We start from the raw sequence: 23,083 nt of genomic DNA, 5'->3' as shown, positions 1-23,083 counted from the left end.
AAGTGCCTCGCCTTTTCATCTCCCATCAGAGCTGCTTGGTCCAATCGTGCGGGTCCCACATGTCCAGGAACTGATCCATCTCCCGTTTGAGCACCGCCGGGGGTAGCGGTCGCTTCTTCGCTTGCGTGGTGTTCTCAGGCAGGTCGAGTAAGCCGATGAGCACGTCCCGCCCAAAGTCCACCCTCCACTTATCATCATCGTCTATGACGTGCACGAAACCTCCTTTCATGTTGAACTCAACGTGAAAGTAAGGGAAGTTTGGCGGCACGGCGCCTCGCAGACCCTTGGGAGGCGCCGTCGAGATGCACTTCTTGCTGTCGTGCGTGCTCCACTCTGACTCTGCCTCGTCGATCGCCTTCTTGAAGTACATGGGCGCGCGCTCGGCGACATCATCCGGGAGGGGTATGCATTCGATGATGGTGTGCTTGCTGAGTGCGGCTCCCACGGCACCCAACCCGCCGCCGCCGAGCTTCACGACCGTCTCGATGAAGCAGCACTCCTGGTTCTTCGCAGCAAACATCTTCACGAGGCACTTCTTAAAGTTCCGCATCTCCTCCCACACGTCCTCGTCCGCAGCCCTGGACGACGCGCAGTGGTTGACGGGCGCGATGATGCAGTGACCGGGCACCAGCCGCCCCGCCATCGGCAGCATGAGGTAGGCGAGGTTGCCGTACGCGACGTGCAGATGCCTCGGCTTGTTGGGGTTGTCCAGGCAAAACGGGCACCTCTGCTGCGCCGCCTGCGCGCGCTTGTAGTCAGCCACCGCGCGTTGCTTGGCGCGTTCCTGCTGCTTAGCCTGGCTCATCTTCTTCTCCCGCTTCTCGTACATCTCGAGGCCGGCGTCGTTATCGTACTCGTCGTCCACCTGCATGTCGCGCTCCCTCTCCGTGCCCGCTCCCTTGAACCGCTTTGACCTGGCGATGTTATCCGCCAGGTTCCTGTCGTAGTCGTCGCCGCCGCCGTGCTTGTGCTCGGCGACCAGATCCTGTAGCGTGACCCCGTCGTCGTCGCGGTAGTACCGGTTCTTCTCCCCTCCCTCGAACCTCTGCGTCGTCTTGGGGGCTCGTCGAACCGCACCCTCCGCAGCCGATACGCCGCCCTTCAGCGTCGTCGCGCGTCCAAACGCACCCGGCGCGGCTCGACCATCCGCCGTGACCAGGGGAAGCGCCTCGACGACGGGGTCCCTTTTAGGAGGCGCAGGCGCCGACTTACCCATCAGCCTCGCCCTGAGCGCGGCCGCCGCGGACATGTTGCCGGACTGGGGCTTCGGGGCGACGCCGGCGTTCTCTGGCCGCCGCGGGTTGACGACGCCCCCGGAATCTTCCCGATTGGCAGCGGCGGCTCGAGGGCGCGGCTCATCGTCCCCGTCGGACTCGACGTCGACGATCTCGTTGACAAAACCCTCGCCGACGCCGCCTCGGTCGTCGTCGCTTCCGCCGCGCGCGGTCCCGCCCCAGCCGGCGGCGGACTCGCCGGGGGTCCAACCAAACGCCCTCCTCTCCGCCGGGGGCTCATCCGATGCCCGGTCGTCCTGATCGACGAACTGATTCATGAAGCTGCCGTCGGACGAGAACTTATTCGCCGCCTTCGATGCACTCGCCAGGAGCTCCCTGTCTTTGCCGCTCAACCCGCGCTTGGAGTCCTTGGCACCCCCCCCGCGCCAGTTCCTGTCCCCCCTCGGCGCCATCATCTTCGGCCGACCCGCGGTTCCGACGTCGTCGAGGTAGGACGACCGACCGCCGCCGCGAGCGTCCGCCCTCGCGATGTCCTCGTCGTCAACGCCGCCTCGATCGCCCCGGCCTCGCTTCTGCCCGTGCGCGGGGGCGTCGGGGCAGTCTCTCGCAAAGTGCCCTTTCCTTCCGCACCTGAAGCACTCGTCGCCGCCGACGCCCCCCCCGTCGGGATCGCGGTCGCGCTTCGCCTGAAAGTGCGCCTTGTCGTGCGCCACCTTGTCTCCGATGCTCTCGACGAGTTGCGCGACGGATCCCCACCTGTCCCCGACGACGTCCGCGAGTGATTTGCCCTCCTCCGCGGCTCGCTCCTTGGCGCGACGGAGCGCCTTGAGCCTCCACGAAGCCCCGCCGTCGCCCACCCCTCCGCTCTTGCCGGCGCTGAGCAGCGCCGCGCCGGGAGCCAGCTTCGGCCGCTCCGCTTCCGCCTCTTCCGTGGGCTTTCCATCGCCTCCGTCTTTCCAGAAAGGGTTCAGCTCGCGCTCGGCCGCCACCTTGGCCTGCCTCTCCAACTCCGCCTCGCGCTTGTGCTGCGCGGAGGATTTCGGATCGCGAGCCTTCGACGCATCGTCAGCCAGGGCGCGGTCCAGGCCTCCTCCCATCCAATCCTCGCGCCCGCCCTCGGGCTGCTGCGATTGCCGCGATGGATGTCCATCGGGAACGGATGTAGGGTCGGGAGGTCCTTCGGGACCTCTAGGGCCGCGGTCGTCTTCGTTGTCGGAGCCCGAAGAATCGGAAGACTCCGCCGCCTCTCTTCCGCGCCTCTCCTTCTTCTCCTTCTTCCTCGCCTTCTTGGCCTCCTTCTTGGCGCGCTTCTTCTCCTTCTTGAGATCGCGCTCCACCTCCTCCTTGGCGACAATCCTGACGCCACCGAGGAGACCCATGTTTAGCTCGGTGACTTCGCTCCCGTGCCCCCGAGCCGCGCTCGGCACTCTGAGGAATTTCGGGCGACCGCTGTTCGTTGTTGCGAGATCACCGTCTTCGTGCAGAACAAAGAAGGTATCTTTGACTTCACGCGGTTTTGCGCTCTCGTTGTCGGAGCGCGCGAGGTCGCGCGAGCGGCCAGAGCGTCTCGACGAGGTAGAGATCCTCGTGTTGGTAGACCCTCGCGGATCAGTCCAGCCGTCCTCTCGACGTTTGGTGGGCCGGGTGGGCCGGGTGCGTGGGTGAACGAGGTGGAGATTAACTCCCGAAGATACCTCTCGCGAAGGAAGTTTCACAAACGCCCCGACTCGAAAGATGGTCGGGTTCGGGAAGCGCATGGCGGATACCCAGGTTCCAGAGTGGAGCACCGAGTACGTGCCCTACAAGGCCATGAAGAAGCATCTCAAACGCCTCGTGAAACGGATGACCGCTGAGGAGCAGCAGATGACCGAGCGGGAGAACATCGCGTCGTCAGGTGACGGCACCCGACAGCAACTGCTCGACGGGGACGGGACGGCGGACGCCGGCGTGCGGCCGCAGCTGAAGCGTGAGGTCAAGCACGACCGCGAAGGGCTCATTACAGTGCGAACAACAGGGGACGTGATCGACAATCAAGCAACGGTCAATCGACACAGGCGCCAACCGTCGTCGGAGACCAATGAGTTGAGCATCGCCACGACTGTGGTCGCCCCGAAGGAAAAGAACGTCCTCGCGTTGGACGAGGAGGTGCAATTCTTCCATCTGCTCGACGAAGCGCTCCGGCGTGTGGTGGCTTTTTACAGCGACCGACTGGATCACATCCGTTGTGAAACGCAACGCGAGCGCTCGCAGCTGAACCATCTGATGTCGGAGGCGCAGCGGGTGGTGCGTATGCCCAAGCGTGAGCCCAAGAAGGGCGACCTCGTCGACATCATGCACGACATCGGGTCGTCGTTCGGATCCAGCTCGAAGAAGCGGTCGACAGAACCTCGAACCTTCGCGCAGGAGAAGGCGAGGGATAGCGCACGCATGCTTCGCAAGGCAGTTTCGGAGTCCTATCGCGCCGTCAACATGCTCGAGTCGTTTGTGTCACTGAACATGGAGGCGTTTCGCAAGATCTGCAAGAAGCACGACAAGGTCACCGGTTGGCAGACGCAGGACACGTACATGCGAGGTCTCCGAGAGCTTCGCGTGTTCCACGACGATGAGGTTCAGTCCTTGCGATCTGCACTCGAGGACGCGTACCTGAAGATTGAGGAGGTGCTGTGCATGCTCGAGCCCGACAGGTGGAACCGGGTGGTGCGAGGCGTCAAGACCCGGAGCAAATCGTCAAAGCAGTCCGGTCCGCTGGGCTTTTACGAGGTTCGCAAGAGGCGAAATGAGTTACTCGCTAAGCTCAGAGAGGAAACCAGAGAGACCGGTACTTCTTTCGTCGCGCACGGGCGCACGTCAGGACCAAGGTTTACCGCGGGATTGGCACTTGGAGCTGCTGGGGCTCTGTTTGCAATGTTGATCACTCGCGTCATTGAGAAGTGCGCAAACGGGAGGATGGATACCGTGGAGTGCAACGCTGTTGCCGCGGTGGCACCCGCGATCAGAGCGCCACTTCTTATCGCTCTTCACGTGGCGCTGTACGGTTCGGCCGTGCAGGCGTGGGTTGATACTAGGGTCAATGCACCCTTCATCATGCAGGCCAAGCGAGGCACTGAGCTGACCTCCACGGGGGCAGTTCTGGCTGGTGCCCTCATCGCGTCCACGTGGCTCATAATCTCGCTCGTGCTGGTCGCCAGGGCCGAGAATAACGCCAAGAGTGCTATCAACGGGTCTGGATCCGTCTGGACCATCCGTTTGTACCATCTCGACGATGTGTTCGCAGCGGCTCTGGGAGCAATGGTGCTCATGCTGCTATTTTTCCTTGCGCCTTGGCCCAAGTGGTTGCTGAGGGGTCCATTCAAGAAGACAGCAGTGAGACTACAGCACCCGCCGAATTCCACCAGACGATTCTTTCTCACTGCTCTATCACGAGCCATTCAGGCGCCGTTTCGACGCGTGCGCATGATGGATTTCTTCCTCGCTGATCAGCTCGTGTCCCAAACCACCGCCATGCGAGATTTTGTCGCCGTGCTCTTCCTTGCGTTTGGATCGCTGCTGAGGAGCGCGGTTAAGTACGCTCCAGTGGTGGCGCTTTGGCCGTCGTGGTGCCGTCTGACCCAGGTTCTTAGGCGTTATAGGGATGACGGGATGCCAGTGCACTTGGTGAATGGTGGCAAGTACTTTAGCGGGTTGCTCGCCATAGCTATTGGTCTGATACTTCGCTATGAGGAAGCCGGCGACAATAAAATTGGTGGCGCAATCTTCTCAAACCCCTCGGCGTTGCGGGTGTGGTATAACGTCGCTAGCTATGTGGCGATACTCTACGGCTCGGCATGGGACTTTTTCCAGGACTGGTCTGTGGTGAAAGTTAAACTGGTGTCCAAGGATTGGCACGAAACAGCGAGCAAGAAGATGTTTGGGTTCTGCATGTCCACCAACTGCGGATTCACTTTTAGTCTCTTTGAACGCAGACTAATGGTCAAGCGCAGATGGATCTACCACGTCGCAATCGGGGGAAACGCACTGCTGAGAAACGTGTGGATAATCGCGTCCATCCCCACGATTGGCAGCGCTGAGACGATAGGCCACGAGATTTGGCTCACGGTCTGGGCTACATTGGAGGTTATCCGACGGTCTGCTTGGAACTACTTTCGAGTGGAGAATGAACATACCACCAACTGTGGTATGTTCCGTGCAACCCTGGAGGTGCCCATGCCATATGCCGAGGGCGAGCTTACGGATGACGAGGATGACGAGGATGACGATAAGTCTGTGAGGAGCAGCGACGATGCGCAGGCGGAATCTGATCACAGTGACACTGACGAGGATATTGATCACATACGTGATAATCTCTCGGTGAGCGATAACGGGCAGAGCGTCGACGACGCAAATCCACCCTGCGGAGATGAGCCGCTGTCTAGGCGCAACTCAATCGAGCTGACATCAATGTCGAGGCCCGTCATTTCCACGGATATTGATCTGCCGACTGAATCTTTTGATTCTCCATCGGGTGGCGTCACGCCAAGGAGAATCTCGGTGAACACGTCCGGGCCTCTAACGCCACAGAAAAGCCTCGGACTCGAGGCAATCGCGCGACTCACTTCGGGGATGCCTGTCGGTGATGAATCACCGCCGGGTTCTCCCTCGTCGGTGAGAAGGTCGTTTGACGCCGAATTTAGGGCTGCGCCATCGCCGAAAAAAAAGGCTTGAGTAGTCTAGTTTGAAGGCGACAGTGTTGAAGATGGAATGTTGATGATGAACCATCGAATTTAATTAAGAATTTGCGGCACAGTTGCGTAAGAGTTGGGTCACTTTAGAATCCCATGCCGCCCATGCCGCCCATGCCTCCCGGCGGCATGCCCATGCCCGCCGCAACGTCAGCAGGGTCCTTCTTCCCCTCAACGATCATGCACTCGCTGGTCATCATGAGCGAAGACACAGACGCGGCGTCGGTGAGGGCGGTCCTGACAACCTTGAGCGGGTCGATGACGCCCCAAGAAACCATGTCGCCGTACTCACCGGTGGCGGCGTTGTAGCCCCAGTTGTCGTCGTCGTTGCCGAGCACCTTCTCGACGACAACACTGCCCTCTACGCCAGCGTTGTTGGCGATGGTCTTCATGGGCACCTTGATTGCCGCCTTGATGATCTGCACACCAACCTTCTGGTCGAAGTTGGCCATCGATCCCTCCAGCTCGGTGAGCGCCTTGGATGCCTTGAGCAGCGCTGTGCCACCACCCGAGACGATGCCCTCGTCAACCGCCGCCTTGGTGGCATTGAGCGCATCAACGACGCGATCCTTCTTCTCGCCAACCTCAACCTCGGAGGCGCCGCCAACCTTGAGCACCGCGACACCGCCGGAGAGCTTCGCGAGTCTCTCCTGCATCTTCTCCCTGTCGTAGTCAGAGGTTGACTCCGCGATGGCGTCCCTGAGCTGCTCGCAGCGCTCCTCGATGGTGGCTTTCTCGCCCGCGCCGTCAAGGATTATGGTGTCATCCTTGCTGACGGTGATCTTCTTGGCGGTGCCAAGCATGGAGATGTCCACCTGGTCGAGCTTGTGGCCGAGATCCTCGGAAACGACGGTACCACCGGTGAGGATGGCGATGTCCTGGAGGTTGGACTTGCGGTTCTCGCCAAATCCGGGTGCCTTAACCGCGCAGATCTTAACGCCGCCCCTCAACTTGTTGACGATGAGGGTGGCGAGAGCTTCTGACTCAACGTCCTCGGCGACGATGAGGAGCGGTCGGCTGGTCTTGAGCACGGACTCGAGCACCGGGAGGAGCGGATTAAGGCCCGAGATCTTCTTCTCGAAGATCAGGACGTAGGGGTTCTCGAGCTCGCACTTCTGCGTCTTGGAGTTGGTGATGAAGTAAGGGGAGATGTAGCCGCGCTCGAACTTCATACCCTCGACGACCTCGAGCTCGTTCTCGAGGGTCTTGCCGTCGGCAACGGTGATGACGCCTTCCTTGCCGACCTTCTCCATCGCGCGCGCGATGAGATCGCCGATCTCGCGCTCGCCGTTGGCGGAGATGGTTCCAACCTGAGCGATCTCCTCGGTGGTGGAGATGAGCTTCGCCTTGCTCTTGAGCTCCGCCACGACCTTATCGACCGCGGCCTGAATACCGCGTCGGAGGTCCATGGGGTTCATGCCCGCGGCGACGGACTTGCATCCCTCGCTGAAGATGGCGCGGGTGAGGACGGTGGCGGTGGTGGTACCGTCGCCAGCCACGTCGTTGGTTGCAGAGGCCACCTGCTTCACCAGGCTGGCGCCAAGGTTCATGAATCTGTCGGAGAACTCGATGTTCTTGGCGACGGTGACGCCGTCCTTGGTGATCTTGGGAGCGCCGAAGTTCTGCTCGATGACGACGTTGCGGCCCTTGGGGCCCATGGTGACCTGCACCGCATCCGCGAGCTTGTCGCAACCCTGGAGCATGAGCGCGCGGGACTCGACGCCAAACTTGACATCCTTCGCGAGACCGCGGGTCCAGCTCTTGAGAACGCCGTCAACCTAGAGAATAATCGGGTGTTTGGCGGGGAGGAAAGGTCAGTGACGTGCTCTCGGTCCTTCGATCATTTTATCGCGACGATTCGGGACGAAATCGGGCGGCGGCGATCGCGATCTGTGGATCGAGCCTCGAGTCCGGTGGATGGGTTAACATCCTGGGACTGCTTGGCTCCCGTCGATCCGAGGGTTTACGCGGCATGTTCACGGGTACCGCCGGACCGGATTTCACGCCCCACCCGCCCTCCCTTCGACGGCTCCGCGGACCGCCGACCGCGTCGTTTTCGCGCCCCTTCGATTGCACGGGCGAAAAGCTGCCGCCCGAGCGTCGCGTCTCCCACGCGCGGGGATGGGTCCGGGATCTCACCTGACGGTAGGCGGCGGCCGCACCGTACTGCGCCACGGGCTTGAGGGCCCGCCTAGCGTAAGACATCGGAAAAGTACTGGGTCCTGGCGCGCTGTTACGTGCGTCGTCTGATCTGGCGAGGAAGGTTGCCGAAGCAACGAACTTCCGGCAACAGGCGGACAGCGTTCTGGCTGGTGTGGTGCAGGTTTTTGGAAAATGGGCCCCAAGACAGGTTAGCACACGCAAACAGTCAAAAAAGAACCCTAACCGACCCGCACACGCGGGCGCGGGCAAAGCAACAATCGAACGGATCAGCGAGACCTCACAACAAGACAGCACAAGATGGCCTCTATGAGTGCCGTCCGCCGTTCTCTCCGCCAGGTCGCCACCATCGCCGCGAGGCGCGGCGCCACCGCTGGCCTCGTCGCCGAGGCGGGCGCCTCCCGCGCCATCCTCGCTGGTGAACTCCGCGCGCAGGTGAGGATAAAAGTGAACACCCTCGAGAGGGGAAAAATCTTGCGGCCGGGATGTGACGAGGCGCCCGCGATCGGGGAAGGCGGCGGGACCGAGCGCCGGTCCCGGGGGCTCGATCCGACCGCGATGCCATCGTGATCGCATTGGAACCCCGACGCACGATTCTCTCCTTCCGATTTCCCTCCCAGAACCACACCCAAGTCGGCCGTTCGCCGGATGTCGGCGGTCGATCGGAAATGTAACCTCAACTCCGACTCCACCGAACGTTGCTGACCGCGCTGCTGCTCTTTCCCTCCTCCCCCGCAGGCTCGCGCCGGCCTCGTCGGCTCTTTCACAGCCGGCAAGTCCCTCTTCCACGCTTCCTCCGCGGCGCACGCCGCCGGTCTCATCGAGCCCCACGGCGGCAAGCTCGTGAACCTCATGGTTGACGAGTCGAAGAAGGCCAGCGTCGTCTCCTCTTGCAACCGCACCCTCGAGCTCTCCGACAGGAACGCGTGCGACGTCGAGCTGCTCACCGTGGGTGGCTTCAGCCCTCTCACGGGCTTCATGAACGAGGACGTGTACACTCACTGCGTCAAGGAGATGCGCCTGCCCGGCAGCAACCTTCTCTTTGGCATGCCCATCGTCCTCGACACCGCCTGCGAGGACACCAAGGTTGGCGACAAGGTGCTGCTCAAGTACCAGGGCAAGGACGTCGGCGTCATCACCGTCGAGTCCAAGTGGAAGCCCGACAAGCCCCTGGAGGCGAAGATGTGCTACGGTACCTCCTCCATCGAGCACCCCGGCGTGTCCATGATCTCCATGGAGCGCCGCAAGTACTACATCGGCGGCAAGGTCGAGGGTCTCTCCAAGCCCGAGCGCCCCTTCCCTTGCCCCGACCCCTCCGAGGTGCGCGCCATGCTCCCCGCGGGTAAGGACGTCGTCGCGTTCCAGTGCCGTAACCCCATCCACAGGGCGCACTACGAGCTCTTCACCCGCGCGCTCGACGCCGAGAACGTCGGCGAGGGCGCCGTCTGCCTCGTGCACCCCACCATGGGTCCCACCCAGGACGACGACATCTCCGGCCTCGTCCGTTACCACACCTACGAGGTGCTCGCCAAGGAGGTGAACAACCCCGCGATCAGGTGGGCGTACCTCCCCTACTCCATGCACATGGCCGGTCCCCGCGAGGCTATCCAGCACATGATCATCCGCAAGAACTACGGCTGCACCCACTTCATCATCGGCCGCGACATGGCGGGGTCCAAGTCCTCGATCGACGGCGAGGACTTCTACGGCGCCTACGACGCCCAGGACCTCGCCAAGGCCAACGCCGCCGAGCTCGGCATGAAGACCGTTCCCTCCCTCAACGTTGTGTACACCGACGAGGAGGGTTACGTCACCGCGGACGTCGCCGAGGCGAAGAAGCTCAGCGTCAAGAAGCTCTCCGGCACCAAGTTCCGCAAGATGCTCCGCGGCGGCGAGGACATCCCCGAGTGGTTCGCGTTCAAGTCCGTCGTCAAGGTTCTCCGCGAGCACCAGTAAGCGGTAAATGGATGTCCGTCTGGGACGGACGGACGGGACATAGATTTGGTCAGGGCGCGGGTTGCTCCCTGGAGACGGTTATTTTCAACTCAAAAGTATTGCTGTTAACACGACGCTAATCCTGTGATGACGATGACGCCACTACCGCGATGGGCCCGCGGAACCAATCGCGCCATCACCCCCACCCATGACCGCCTCCTCCATCGCACGCTGCTTCTCCTCGTAGTATCCCTCAATCGCCGGCGTGTCCCACCCGGGCAACCTCCGCTTCAGAGGAAACAGCGTGTTATCGGGGGTCTCCGCGTGGTCGCGAAGATAACCCGGAGGCAGCGCCGCGATGGCTGCCCGCTTGTGACGAATCTTGTTATTGATGTCTTTCTGAAACGCGCGGTGCTGCGCCATCTTCTTGCGGCTGTATTCCGCCGCCCTGAGTTGGAACTCCTTGAGCTCCTCCTCGCTTATGTTTTCAGCCATCTGCTCCTTCGTCAACCTGGGCACCGCGCCAAACAACATGTCCTTATACTGTTCCACCGCCGCCTTCATCCGCGGATTCACCTCCGCTTTCGGAGCTCCTTGCGCTTTCTTCTTCACGGGCTGCTTCTTCTTCGCCGCCTTTGCCATGTGCCGAACCTGCGTGGAAGTCCAAGACGATGCCACAGTCTCCCACGCCATCGGATCGCGCCACGGCGTGGCGACTCCGAGCTCCACCATGCACCGAGACGCGACCCTGCGTAACATGGTCAGACCTATCCTCGCAGAAGATGGCGCCTCCTATCGCTTCTGACGCCGACCGCAGGGCGCTTGGCACTCTGCCGCACGCAGTCCGTGGAAAGGGATTATTTAGGGTTCGAGTCGAGAGAAAATTTCGGTGTGACGTGAGGATTTCTCAAATCGTGACGCTACGTTTACTCCATCACTCGTTACATCACTCGTCTCTCTGCGCTCAAAGGGCCGCCAACAGCTGCGACAACTCCCTCGCAGCACCCCACATCCTCTTCTGCACCGTCGGATCCCCCGCCTCCTTGCACCACGACAGCACTTCCCTCATCACTGTCCACTTCCTGAGCCTGAAGTGTTCCGTCAAAACCTTCTCAACCCCGGCCCTCGGCTTCTTAAGGTGCGCGATCATTGCATGCCTGACAGTGTAAAGCCTGATCTCCTCGTTGTGCTCCCGTGACTTCATGTCGCCCTCTGTCGTCCCACGTATGCCGTCGAAACCCGGTTCGTTGAACATAGGATCGTCGACCAAGATTAAACCCTGGATCGATACCAAAACCTGATACAGGCTGCTCTTCTTTGCATCCCACTTCTCTTCCATCCCGCCGCCATGCCACGTACCCAATAACGACAGGCACACCTTTCCGTCAGCGTACAGGTTGGGATTGAAACGAACACGACCGCCTCCCGTCGTGTCGAGGTTCACCATCGGAGGCTTCTCGGGGTAGCCCGCCGGAAAGTAAACGTCAAACACGAAACAACCGCCGCTGTACGGCGTCCCTCCCGGCCCGGTGATGACCGCGCGCATGCGATCAAACCTGTCGGGATCGTGCCTGAGAAAGATCGAGGACCCAGCCTCGCACGGGAGCTGATTCTCTGAAAGAGCGGCGGACTCTCGCGCGAGCTTCTTCTGCTTCGCCTTGGACGGGACACCGCCCGCGTCATCCTCCTTGCTGTTCTTGTCAAACTGCGAGAAGAAGTCCCGGATGGGTACGCCGCAGTCAACCTCGCCAAAGGTTCCGAGGGATTCCATGCCGGACTTGTACGCCGCCTCCCAATCGTATCCCTCTGGCTCCGGACCGAGTGCGGCGAGAAGCGCGTGCGCAGCAGCCTCAGGGTCTTGCGGAGCGGCGCCGGGACTCATAACATCGCCAAGGGTGGGACTCATAACATCGCCATCACCGGCGGTTTTCCCGGGAGTTGTCGCGGCGCCGCCACCGCGTAGAGAGGCAACCGCGGCGATGATGTCGAACATCTTCGGAGGCAGAAGCGCGGCGCCCAGCGTGTGCTGGATCAATAAGTCTCTCGCGCGTTCCATCACCCCCGCGTCGTAGTCGTCCTCGCCCGCCAGCGCCTCCGCAAAATTCCCGGCGACGCCGTCAAGCCGCACGGTGAACTCAACGATGGCGAGCACGAGCTGCTTGGGGTCGAATCCGTACTTCTTGGGATCTTTCACTCCGAGGTTGGCGCACTTGCGCCCAAGTAACCCCTCGAAAAAGTGGACCACGGCGTGAGCTGCCTTTCCAGCCACCTTCGGCGACACGAACGCGGGAGCCACCGCGGGTGAGGATGCCAAAAGGTTGAGCAGCTGAAGCGTCTTCTTGGCGTTTCGCAAAAAGCCAGCTGCGGTCCTCTCCTGGGACTGCGTGAAGTGCTCCTTCTCCTCTCGCACCTTGGCGGGCAATGCGCTCCACGTCGCCTCGTCCGCCTTTGCCTTCTCCATCTCGGCGATGTGCGTCAGCCTGTCCAATGAGTCCTGCAGGACGTACATAAGATCGCCAAGGACGCACCCAGCAAAATCAGAGAAGAGATCGTCATTCCTCAGCTCAGCCACAGACTGGACGCACTCGTCCGTTCGCCACAGTTCCTCCAGCAGTCGTGCGATGATATCTCGGGTGTGGAACTTATCGAACTTGTCCCTGTCTACATCGAGACCCTCAACCGCGTCCATCACCGAGTACGCGCGAATCAACGCAGGACAAAGGGTGGACTTAGCCTCGGCCGAAGACAGCACGCTGGTGACGAGTAGCTCGTGCGTCGCGGAGCCCCTTACTCCCAAAACTCCGGACCCCGCGGCGCCCTTGTAACCCCTTTCGCCGATGAGCATCGCCTGAAGCATCTCAACGAGTGCCGCGTGGACCGTCGGATGGCGCACCAGCGCCGGCTTGGACAAGAGTTCGCATGCGCATCGAACAAGCGTCTGCACCGACAGGACGTCGTCAGGTTTACCATTGAGCAGGTACTCCGCTTTGCCGTGCCTCAAAATGAACACGATCCACTCCGCGAGGGATTTGACGCAGTCCTCGGGGATCAAACCGAAACACTCCTTCCTTCTCTCCTCATCCGGCACTCTAGCCATCTGTATGAGCCAGTGCGCGGTGAGCAGACTGAACCTGCACGCGTCTCCGGCGAGCTCGGGATCCAGCAGCGCCGCCGAAGCGCAATCGTGGTATGCGTTGTAGTCGACGTCGTCCGCGATAGCCTCCGTCGCAGTCTTTGGGACGTCGCCGTTCTCGGCAGATGAGACCCCTCCAATTGCCCTTTGGTGCAGGATTTGCATGGCTTCCTCGTAACGACGCACCGCGGGGATCAGAGCGTGCGTGAACGCCCTCGCGGCGAGATAAAATGTCTCTGAGACAAACGAAGGCGGCGCGGATGGACGCGCAGAGGCACGTCCGTTCTCATTCGACACGGCGGGTCGCCTCGCAAGAGTATCGTCAGCTGCCCAGTCGTGACGCCAGTTGTGACGGAGAGGTACGAGGTCTTTCAGGCGCGCATCCACCAGTTTCTCGGCTCCGTCAGCGATGGGTCGCGCAAATCTGAGCGCCACCGCGGCGGTTGAAACAAGGAAGTTGTCGGTGGGAACCTTAGCATCGCCGAACGCGAAGCTTCGGTGCGTCGCCTTTGCACCCTTGTCCCTTTCGTTCGCCTTGATGCACTGAGAAAGCCACGCCAAAACTCTGTCCATGTGTTCCCCCTTCAACTTGACCACCTTCAACAACACGCCGTGGAGCACGTCGTGCGTTGTCTTGGCACCACGGTGGACAATCTCTATGTACTTCTCCCTGTCTCCGGTGCACCTCGGATACCGCTTAAGCTGCGTGAAGACCTTGGGTGCGTCGCAAGACGACTCCAGCAGCTTATTCCCTCTTCCGTGGCTGGTGCGAGACAGCATGGCGATGGATCCCCGGCTCATTCCCGCGCCCATGACACATCTGGTGCCAGACTCTGCGGACCTGCTTGCCAGGGCGCTTGCCTCGCAAGCCTCCACAGCCAGCTGATGTGAAAATGCGCGCAAAAGCCGTGGCTGATCCGTCAACGCGTCCAGTGCCCTAGCCGGTACCACGAGTCCCTCCACCGCGTCCAGAGGGACGTCCGCGAGTCCCTTGAACGCCCGTTTCATGACCTCGATCCACGTCCCCGCGCGGCGCTCGCTCGTCGTGATGTCAAGCATGTCCTCCAGAAAACGCCTTGAAATCACTCCACGTCCGAGCGCGTCGAGAAATTCTCCTCCCTTCCTGCCTCCCTCGAAGTACAGGTCCTCACCGTCGTCTTGCTCCAGCTGCGCGAGCATGTACTCGGCCAGCTTGCACCGCATCCTCGTTGGGAGCGGGTCGTCACCCGCGGCGACTGCCCTCGAGTGGCACCCACCCAGCTCTTCGCAGAGCCCGCCGCCCCTCAATCTCCCAGCCATGAACCTGCTCTTGACCACCGCGTCTAGAACCTTATCGCTGAGCGCGGTGCCCCGCGTGAACATCGTCTGGAGGGGTTGGCCCGCGCCCGCGGGTAGGTTGGCAGGCGGGGTCACGCCCGCCGCCGCGACCGGTGCGGCGAGAATACTCGACAGCGCCGCGAGAGCCGAGGTTGGGTCGGCAAACTCCAGGGGAGACGCGTCGGGTTCCTTGCCCTCTCTCCACCACTCGCACGCCGTGGGCGTCGAAGGAATCGCCTGAACGGGCACGCCGCTTCCCTCTCGCGTCTCTCGCGATTCGCTCCCGCGACGTCGCGGCGGCTGATGCTGCGCCGGTGGCGCAGATGGCTGTCCGATGGACGCGAAGGCCTGCGCGAGGGATGCTGCGCTCAGACCTCCCTGCTGCTGCGAGGGTTGCGACGGCGGCTGGGTTTGTATCTGAGGAGCAGATGAGGCAGGTGGCGCGGTGGTGAACAAGGCGTCGAACGGGTTCTGCCCTCCGGCTTCCGCCAGAGAAGCCGCGATGGCTGCCTCGAGGCTCGCGTCGTGCTCCATCGGTGAGGCACCGTCGACCTCCTCCGTGCGACGGCGCTTGTGTGAGTCGTCATTTTCGTTGCCCACCATCTCTCCGTTTTCGCCTGAAGCAGCCGCGGCAGCGGCTGCTTGAGCATCAGCTATGCTCATAGCTATCGCCTGGAGGAGGGGATAGGTGCCGGATGTTAGTCCCCAGATCTGAGGGGACGCGACGTCGACGCGATGGCGGGTTGTCGATATGCGCGCGAGCGGGATATCGGAAGGTGGAAGCGGATTCGACGCACCATTTGTAAGAGCTCATCATCGGTCTGCTCTTGGTCAGTCGACATCGCTCGCCCCTGCCCCCGGACAGTCGGGGCGCGATAGCTGTGTGTTTTCCGAAGATCTGCCAGAAGAGGTCCAGCATTTCCTGGCGCCGAAATCTCGCCTCCCTCACTTCACGCGTAGCATGGCGGCCGAACGACCGCGGCGGTTCGCCGCGCAGGTTCCGGCGAGTCCCGCCAAAGTCAGTCGTGCGGAAGCGCAGATTGAACAGGCGGCGGCGGAGCGCGTGAACCTGTCGGCGTATCCGAAGGACCATCCGATCTGGCAGGACAGCCACTTTTGCCCCGACGGACCAGACGCGATGTTCCCCGACGCCGAGGAGGCCTTCGCGGCTGCGGCGGCGAGTTTGGGATTCACGACACAGGACGGAGACGAAGGAAACACGACGCAAGAGGACGGACGCGACACCTCAGAGGCCGGGCGTGACGCATCATCAGAACCCTTCAGCGACAACGGGTGGGCGACTATAGCGGCGCTGGCGGGCACTCCATTAGCTGCTGGAGGAACGGCGATGTCGACGCCTTCGACGAGCGCAAAGCCGTCGGTTGCTTTCGCCATCGACACGCCGGTGGGTTTACCCGACCTGGATGCGATGATGAACACCCCAGTGATGGACGGGAGCAAAGACCGCGTGCGGTGGACCCCAGAGGAGGATGAGTTAATCATTAGGATGCGCGTGCATGGTGACCGGTCCATCGACTGGAACACAATATCTGCCGCCACGGGTCGATCCAAACAATCGGCGAAGAACAGGTGGCAGTATGTATTGAAAAAGAGGTACCCAGAAGTGCCCGCGGGACGAGTACACGGCATCTGATAAATAGCGTTATAGCATAGTTGTAGGAGGTGTATCAGTGCAAGCGGCAAATACGCTACTTTTCACCACTCCGTCGCAATAAAGTCCTTCAAAAACACGCCGTAGAGGGGCTCCTTGGTGGAAACTCCGTGGAACACCGGATGCAACACTCGCGCGGCAGCATCCACCTCATCTATCGGAGTCTGGAAGTGGGAAGCCTCGGCTATCCTCGCGGCTTTATCCCTTGGGTTCTCGTCGTTGATCCATCCAGTATCCACCGCCGTCATGTAGATCCCATCCTTCTCAGCCAGGTCTTTCGCCGACGTACGTGTCATCATGTTTAACGCCGCCTTCGCCATGTTGGTGTGCGGGTGATTGGGGGTTTTGTGACGGTAGAACTTGCCCTCCATCGCGGAAACGTTGACGACGTATTTGTTTCCCTGCGTCGATGCCATGAGCGGTTGCAGCCTTGAATTTAGCAGGAACGGAGCCAGGGCATTGATGGCCATCACCTCCACGAGCTCGGGTATTGACACGTCCTGAAGCTTCAATAACCATGAGTTGGTCGAGCGCAGGTCAATTTGCTGGCCGTTGATGTCGAGATGACCCGACGGCAGATCGGCAGAGGTCGCCGCGTAATCCTCGGGGGCGATTTTGAGCTGCGAGAGCTCCGCAGCGGTTGGATAGTAGGAGTCCGATTCGAGCATCTCGGGTGAAGGAAGCAAAGACGAAGACGCTTCGGACGACGGGGATTGGCTCTCCATCGCTCGACGGGTCGCATCGTCTGCGAGCAGCGGCACAAAGCTCGCATGCTCCTGTGAAGCGCTCCCCAACCTCAGCGCCGCATCCACGCTCCTCTCGAGCGGAAGCAAGTGCGCGTAATAGCTCGCCGGCCGTCGCACCGTCTGGCACGCGTTGTTCACGATGATATCTAACCTCGGGAGCGTCGCGTTCAGGTGGTCGCAGAAGCGTTCCACCCCCGCCACGTCCCTGAGGTCAATCGCGTGGATGGTGAGGCGATGCCTGAATTCGTCAAAATCCTTCTCCGCGGCGTACCGCCTCGCCGCGTCGGCGGGGAACCGCGTGGTGGCCACCAGGGACGCACCGGCACGTAGCAGCTTGAGACCAATCTCGTACCCGATCTTAACCCTCGCTCCCGTCAGCAAAGCGACCTTCCCTGTCAAATCCGCGCTGAAGTTTCTCATCTCAAAGTTGATACCGGCGCAACTCGGACAGAGCTGCGCGTAGAAGTGGTGCAGTTTAGTGAACCGAGCCTTGCACGTGTAACACTGCTTCGACTTGTGTAGCTCCTCATCAATTCTCGCGCTCGTGTCTGACGTATCCCGCTCATCCTTGACGGCGCCGTCGGGGACCTGCGATAGATACCTCGTTGGCGTCGCCGTCCCATCGCTGTCGTTGCCGCCGCAGTCAGAGTCTGAGCCGGGCAGGAGCAGGGCACCCACCGCGCCGCCGTTTGACGCGCCCCGCTCCAGCTCGCGGAGGCGCTCGATGCGACCCAGACGCAATCTCGTGGTGTCTCTGTGCCTCCTATCCATCTCCGCCTGACGGGCTTTGCGTCCCTCCGCCTCGCGCCTGAGTTGCTTGGCCCGTTCCTTCTCGAGAATAGCGGCGGTACGATCGGCAAACCTCCTGTTGAGCGGCTCGAGGGAGCGTCGGAGGGGACGGTATATCGGGTCCTTATCGAACGTTTTGGGATCGAGGGCTGTCAACACGTCGATGGTTAGGGCGAGGCGACGCATCTGCATCGGATCCATGACGTCAAACGGCTCGAGCTCATCGGCGGCGGTGCCGACACCCCCGCCGGAAGTCCCAGGCACCGAAACTCCTTCCTCCGCGAGCGCCATGCTCCGCCTTGAAAACAGAGACTTTCGCTCGGCTATCCCCGCCCCCGGTCTCTAGAACACCTCAGCCCGAAACGCGACGGGAGGGTTGAGCGAGCTATGGAGGCGCGTGAGGTGAGGAGTGACGGGTTCAAGCTTGGCAGCTCGGGTTCAGTTTCGAGAAGCTCGATTCCAGTTTTTGGCAGAGACGATGGCGCCGGCGGCCGTTCGCAATCTTCTGTTCGAGCCACGGAGAATAGCGTCGAACTGTGGTCGAACGATTCGCATGGCGTCAACTCCGAAGGCGCTCGCCGCACGGGATGCCAGCGACCCGACGTCGCTGAGGCGCCTGTCACGCGAGGACCTCATAAACCTCGCTGTGGGACACCCCGCGGAACTCCCCAGCGAGGTGATGGCCGCCGCGATGGTCGACGCGGCCGAGCGGCTGCGAGATACCGGGGTTGTCGGTGAATCCGCGACGCAGGAACTCAACTATGTCGCCAGGTGGGGTTCGCCGGAGACCCTAGACGCCATCGCGAGGTTCCTCACCGACCAGTACGCGTTCGAATCGGAGCCCACGGAGCCCAGGGAGAAGGAAGCGAGCGGCGTAGTAAGGCCGGAGAGCCTCATGATAACGAACGGAGTGAGCCACGGGATCGATTTGGCGTGCGCACAGCTCACGAAACCCGGCGACATCGTCGTCGTGGAGCTCCCGACCTACTTCCTCGCGGCCGACGTGTTCCGAGACAACGGGCTGGACGTCGTCGGCGTGGACGGGTTGGAGGAGGGAATCGGACCCGACGGGTTGCCCGACGGGACGCCGGGGTACTTTGACGTCGGCGCGCTGGAGCGGCGGCTGCGCGTCGACGGGCTCAGGCCGCGACTCGTGTATCTTGTGCCCACGCACTCGAACCCGCGCGGAGGCACGCTTCCCGAGCGTGATCGAAAGCGCCTCGTCGAGCTCGCCGTCGAGTTCAACTTTTACGTTCTCGCCGACGAGGTGTATCACCTTCTGCACTGGGGCGAGGAGCCCCCTCCGCCGAGGATGTGCGAAGTGGAGCGGAATGTGTTGGAGGCGGCGGGTCTGAGCGACGACCTGGACGACGACGCGGGAAAAGGAAAAGCGGCTGCCGCGTGGGAGGTGAGGCGAAGCGACGACGTCTATGAAGCATCCGCCGCGCTCGAGAGTAGCGGCCGCTCCTCCGCCGCGAGGGTGGTGTCCGTTTCGTCGTTCACCAAGATCCTCGCCCCGGGTCTTCGAGTGGGATGGATAGAGACTGCTCGGTCGATCGTCGACACGATATCAGACAGGGGTTACGTGAATAGCGGAGGATGCGTCGCGCCGTTTGCCGCGTCGATTGTCGTGAGCGCGATTGAAAACGGTTCGCAGGCGCGATGGCTTCAGAGGCTACGCGAGCGCTACCGCGGCACCTCTCGAGCGCTTCACGACGCGGCGTCGAGGGAGAAAGCGTCGACGGGGTGGAAGGTTGCCTCGTGTCCTCCGTCCGGCGGCTATTTCCTCTGGATCGAGCTCCCGGCGGATTGCGACGAGCGAGGGGTGACGAGAGCCGCGGAGGACGCGGGGGTGGCGTTCCTACCGGGTTCGCGCTGCGTCCCTGGAGGTACCCTGGAGGTACCCCGGGAGGAACGTTCGTGCAGGCTGTGTTTCGCGTACCTCGACGAGGAGAAGATCGTCGAAGGAGTGAAGCGGCTCGCAGAATCGGTGCGGAACGCGCGAGGGAAGTGAGGAACAGGAGCTCAGTTGCGCATGCACTCGTAACCACCACATCCGTCCGTCTAGCTAGATGCGTCCTCCGAACGCGTCCCTCGCCTCCTGGTCGTCCATCGAGTCGAACAGCATGTCGTCGTCGTCCGCGAACCCCTCGTCGTCCAGGTAATCGTCTAGGTCGTCCCTGCTGGCGGTGTTGTCCCCCTCGCGATCGTCCTCCTGGTCGTCCTCGACAAACTCAATCGCCGCCGCATCCTCCGGGTTGAGCCCGAGCATGTGCGGCAGGCTCTGCACGATGTGGTTGGGGATGTCGCCGCCCTCTTCCATCGCGGCGTCCACATCCTCGAGGCCACACACGCCGGACAACGTCAGAACCGTCGCACCCGCGCCTCCGGCCCGACCGAACGCGATGTCGGTGTCCAGCCTGTCTCCCACGACCAGGGTCCGCGCCATGTCGACGCGGTTACCCTTGAGCAGCTCCAGCAGGAACGCGGACGGCTTGCCCGCGTAGATCTCCGGCGATACGCCCGACGCCTTCTCCACCGCCGCGACTATGGCACCCGCGCCCGGCATCAGGCCCGGTCCGATCGCGTCCCCGGCGTCCGGGTTGGTCGCCACGAAGACGGCGCCGCGCTGGATGGCGAGCGACGCGTACGCGAGCTTGGCGTAGGTGAACGAGGTATCCTGCCCGACGATGACGGCGCCGCAGTCGGGGTCGATGTCGAGCTCCTCCCAATCCATCTCCGTGCACTGCACCGCGTTGAACACGCCGGGGTCCACCTCGAGGTACATCTCGTTCAGCTCGTCCACGATGCCCTGCCCGCCGATGACCATCGCCTTTTTCGCAAACTTTTGAGTCTTGAGGTAGGCGGCGGCGGCGAACGCAGCGGAGAATACCTCCTCCTTCTCCACGAAGATGCCCAGCTTCTCGAACTTGTGCACGTACTGACGCCTGGACTTGTTGGAGTTGTTCGTCACGAACACGAGCCGCTTGCCCATCTCGCGCAGCAGCTGGATCGACTCGCGCACGCCGGGGAGGAGCGTGTCTCCCTGCCAAAGCACCCCGTCGCAATCCATGACGATGCAGTCCACGTCGTTGGCGACAAAGTCCAGTAGACCGGCCTCATCGTCCACGAGCAGGTCATCCGCGGATCCGGTGGCGCCGGCGACGACGGCGCGGCAGGAATCTCGCCCGGCGAAGTGTGCGACACGGCGGCGGCGGTCGTTAATCGGCCTCATCGTCGCCTTGGCACTAGGTTTAACCGCCGCGCGGACGGATGTGACCCGGCGGCTCGCGGACGAGACCGCGGCGGCGGTTCGCGTGATACTAAACGCGGTGGCCATGATTAATGATGCGAGGAAAAATTGGCTTGCAGCGTTTCCAAGCGACCGAGAGACGACCCACGCGTCGCTCGAAGTGCCGCCGCCGACCACATCAAACCCATCCCTCCGTCGTTGTCGTCGATTGGGTGGTTTCAACTTGCGTTTGAAACTACGATTCCTTGAAAGTAAAGTGCCGAGATTGAAAACGAAAACTTGACCGACATTCTTAGGAAGCAAGTCGGCAGGTCATCATGTGGAGAAAAGGAATCAAAAAATACTTTCTCCCCACGAAGATGCGGCTGGTCGATTCCACTCTGCGGTGGCGGCGCGGCGAGGATGTGCAGAGCGTTTACCTGGCTGACGATCTTGCTGACCCTCGCGCTGACGTCTACAGCCAGCGCGGGAACGTCGCACGACCCCAAAGGCGTCCATCTTAGCTTTGGTGCGAGCGATACGACGATGGTGGTGACGTGGACCACGAGGAAGGAGACGGAGACGAACGTGCGGTACGGTCCGAGCGACCCGGGCGGTGCGACACCCGCGGACCTGAGCATCAACGCCATCGGAGATGCTCGAAAGTTCGTGGACTACGGCTCGACGTCTTCGGTGCGGTACGTCCACGTCGCGACGCTCGAGGGGTTGACCCCGGGGCAGATTTACGAATACCAGGTGGGGGATGCGAAGCTTGACCGGTGGTCGAAGGTGTTCTGGTTCAACGCGAAGCGTACTGCGGAGCAGTACGCCGAGGGTCCACCCCTGCGCATCATCGCGCTGTGTGACATAGGCTTCAAGGAGTCGGACTCCGTTGTGGAGCTTCTGACCCAGGAGGTTCACGGCGAACAGCCACCGGATGCGTTTGTGCAGTGTGGGGACTTTGCCTATGACCTCGACGACGAGAACGGAGGCGTGGGGGATCAGTTCATGAAGGCGATGGAACCCATCGCCGCTTACGTGCCCTGGATGACGAGCGCAGGGAACCACGAGGCGAGCCACAACTTCACGCACTACAGGGAGCGGTTCACGATGCCGGATCGCTCAAAGACGGACAATCACTACTACTCGATCGACGTCGGGCCGGTGCACATCGTGGCGTACAACACGGAGGCGCTGTTCTGGCCGGCGTCTTTCGGGGTTGAGTACATCCAGCGGATGTACGAGTGGATGGAGGCGGACCTCGCGAGTGTGGATCGGATGCGAACGCCGTGGGTCGTCGTCCACGGGCACAGGCCCATGTATTGCCCCGAGTACAGGGAGCTCGAGGCGGACGAGTTGGCCTCGGGTGAGAGGAAACCCCTGGGCGAGTACCCGGAAGATGAGGACGAAGACGCCGTGACCATCGGCGGATCCAGGAGGGGGTATCGAAAATTTCTGCGAGGGACGCTCGGGAAGAAGAAGAAAAAGTGGAAAGGGGGCATGTGCCCTTGGGAGCAGGAGTCCAGCAGGAAGGGTGTTCCGAGTTTCTGCGAGGCTGCGGACGGCACCTCGTGCGCGTTCAACGAAAACGCCGCGTTCCTCCAGAGCGGAAAGGACGCCAGAGACGGCGTCGGGCACGCGTTGAGGTTCCCCATCGAGGACCTGTTCTACAAGTACGGCGTGGATCTCGCGTTTTACGGCCACGAGCACGAGTACTGGCGAACGTTCCCGGTGTACGACGAGAAGGTGGTGAACGGCACCGACGTGTCCCTCAACCGCTATTTTGAACCGAGGGGGACCGTGCACGTCACCACCGGCGCGGGCGGCAACATCAACATGGACCGCGGCGACGATCCGCCGAGCAGAGGAACGTGCGACATGATAAAAGACAACAGCCCCTGGTGCGCTTTCCAATCGGGCGTCGACCACGGGGGGGATCGGTCTCAGGAGTTTGCGTATGGGGTCGTGACCTTCGAGTCAGGCTCAAAGATGACATGGGAGCACTTTAGCGCCCTGGACGACGGAAAAAGGATAGATCTATGGAGCATAGAGACGTCGTCCCACGGTCCCTTTGCTCGCAGGACGTACTCTGACAATCTCAGTGACGCCGCGCTGATTGCAACAGAGTGAGGACGTGGAGCTGGTA

The 23,083-nt window shown here is 61.8% G+C and overlaps 11 protein-coding genes across 11 annotated transcripts; 5 read left to right on the top strand and 6 right to left on the bottom strand.

Moving 5' to 3' along the window:
- Positions 1-34: 34 nt before the first annotated feature.
- Positions 35-793, bottom strand: MICPUN_71683 (predicted protein; the record flags this gene model as incomplete). The annotated part of the gene is made up of 1 exon (XM_002504293.1): positions 35-793. A coding segment is annotated over one exon (759 nt), but the record flags the coding sequence as incomplete, so codon positions are not given.
- A 2,176-nt stretch (positions 794-2,969) lies between these two features.
- MICPUN_61447 (predicted protein) lies at positions 2,970-5,936 on the top strand (the record flags this gene model as incomplete). Its single annotated transcript, XM_002504614.1, has 1 exon — positions 2,970-5,936. The coding sequence occupies one exon, from the start codon at positions 2,970-2,972 to the stop codon at positions 5,934-5,936; it is 2,967 nt and encodes a 988-aa protein (XP_002504660.1).
- A 41-nt stretch (positions 5,937-5,977) lies between these two features.
- On the bottom strand, positions 5,978-7,635 carry MICPUN_108921 (predicted protein). Its single transcript, XM_002504292.1, has one exon. The coding sequence runs from the start codon at positions 7,609-7,611 to the stop codon at positions 6,040-6,042; it is 1,572 nt and encodes a 523-aa protein (XP_002504338.1). The 5' UTR covers positions 7,612-7,635; the 3' UTR covers positions 5,978-6,039.
- A 1,330-nt stretch (positions 7,636-8,965) lies between these two features.
- Positions 8,966-10,069, top strand: MICPUN_97880 (predicted protein; the record flags this gene model as incomplete). Its single annotated transcript, XM_002504613.1, has 1 exon — positions 8,966-10,069. One exon carries the CDS (start codon positions 8,966-8,968, stop codon positions 10,067-10,069), a length of 1,104 nt encoding a protein of 367 aa, XP_002504659.1.
- Positions 10,070-10,210: 141 nt separating this feature from the next.
- Positions 10,211-10,741, bottom strand: MICPUN_61444 (predicted protein; the record flags this gene model as incomplete). Its single annotated transcript, XM_002504291.1, has 1 exon — positions 10,211-10,741. One exon carries the CDS (start codon positions 10,739-10,741, stop codon positions 10,211-10,213), a length of 531 nt encoding a protein of 176 aa, XP_002504337.1.
- Positions 10,742-11,012: 271 nt separating this feature from the next.
- Positions 11,013-11,819, bottom strand: MICPUN_84687 (predicted protein; the record flags this gene model as incomplete). The annotated part of the gene is made up of 1 exon (XM_002504290.1): positions 11,013-11,819. One exon carries the CDS (start codon positions 11,817-11,819, stop codon positions 11,013-11,015), a length of 807 nt encoding a protein of 268 aa, XP_002504336.1.
- A 3,640-nt stretch (positions 11,820-15,459) lies between these two features.
- Positions 15,460-16,152, top strand: MICPUN_61442 (predicted protein; the record flags this gene model as incomplete). Its single annotated transcript, XM_002504612.1, has 1 exon — positions 15,460-16,152. One exon carries the CDS (start codon positions 15,460-15,462, stop codon positions 16,150-16,152), a length of 693 nt encoding a protein of 230 aa, XP_002504658.1.
- A 62-nt stretch (positions 16,153-16,214) lies between these two features.
- Positions 16,215-17,687, bottom strand: MICPUN_102376 (predicted protein; the record flags this gene model as incomplete). The annotated part of the gene is made up of 1 exon (XM_002504289.1): positions 16,215-17,687. One exon carries the CDS (start codon positions 17,685-17,687, stop codon positions 16,215-16,217), a length of 1,473 nt encoding a protein of 490 aa, XP_002504335.1.
- Positions 17,688-18,396: 709 nt separating this feature from the next.
- Positions 18,397-19,719, top strand: MICPUN_84974 (aminotransferase; the record flags this gene model as incomplete). Its single annotated transcript, XM_002504611.1, has 2 exons — positions 18,397-19,019; positions 19,164-19,719. The coding sequence occupies 2 exons, from the start codon at positions 18,397-18,399 to the stop codon at positions 19,717-19,719; spliced, it is 1,179 nt and encodes a 392-aa protein (XP_002504657.1).
- A 246-nt stretch (positions 19,720-19,965) lies between these two features.
- Positions 19,966-20,793, bottom strand: PGP2 (phosphoglycolate phosphatase; the record flags this gene model as incomplete). Its single annotated transcript, XM_002504288.1, has 1 exon — positions 19,966-20,793. A coding segment is annotated over one exon (828 nt), but the record flags the coding sequence as incomplete, so codon positions are not given.
- Positions 20,794-21,360: 567 nt separating this feature from the next.
- On the top strand, positions 21,361-23,067 carry MICPUN_85046 (predicted protein; the record flags this gene model as incomplete). Its single annotated transcript, XM_002504610.1, has 2 exons — positions 21,361-22,256; positions 22,482-23,067. The coding sequence occupies 2 exons, from the start codon at positions 21,361-21,363 to the stop codon at positions 23,065-23,067; spliced, it is 1,482 nt and encodes a 493-aa protein (XP_002504656.1).
- Between the last annotated feature and the right edge of the window lie 16 nt (positions 23,068-23,083).

Source organism: Micromonas commoda, chromosome 9 (assembly GCF_000090985.2).
Source record: "Micromonas commoda chromosome 9, complete sequence".
NCBI classification, from domain to species: domain Eukaryota; kingdom Viridiplantae; phylum Chlorophyta; class Mamiellophyceae; order Mamiellales; family Mamiellaceae; genus Micromonas; species Micromonas commoda.
Note: the sequence above shows the minus strand (reverse complement) of the source record. Positions and strands in the feature narration are given on the sequence as shown.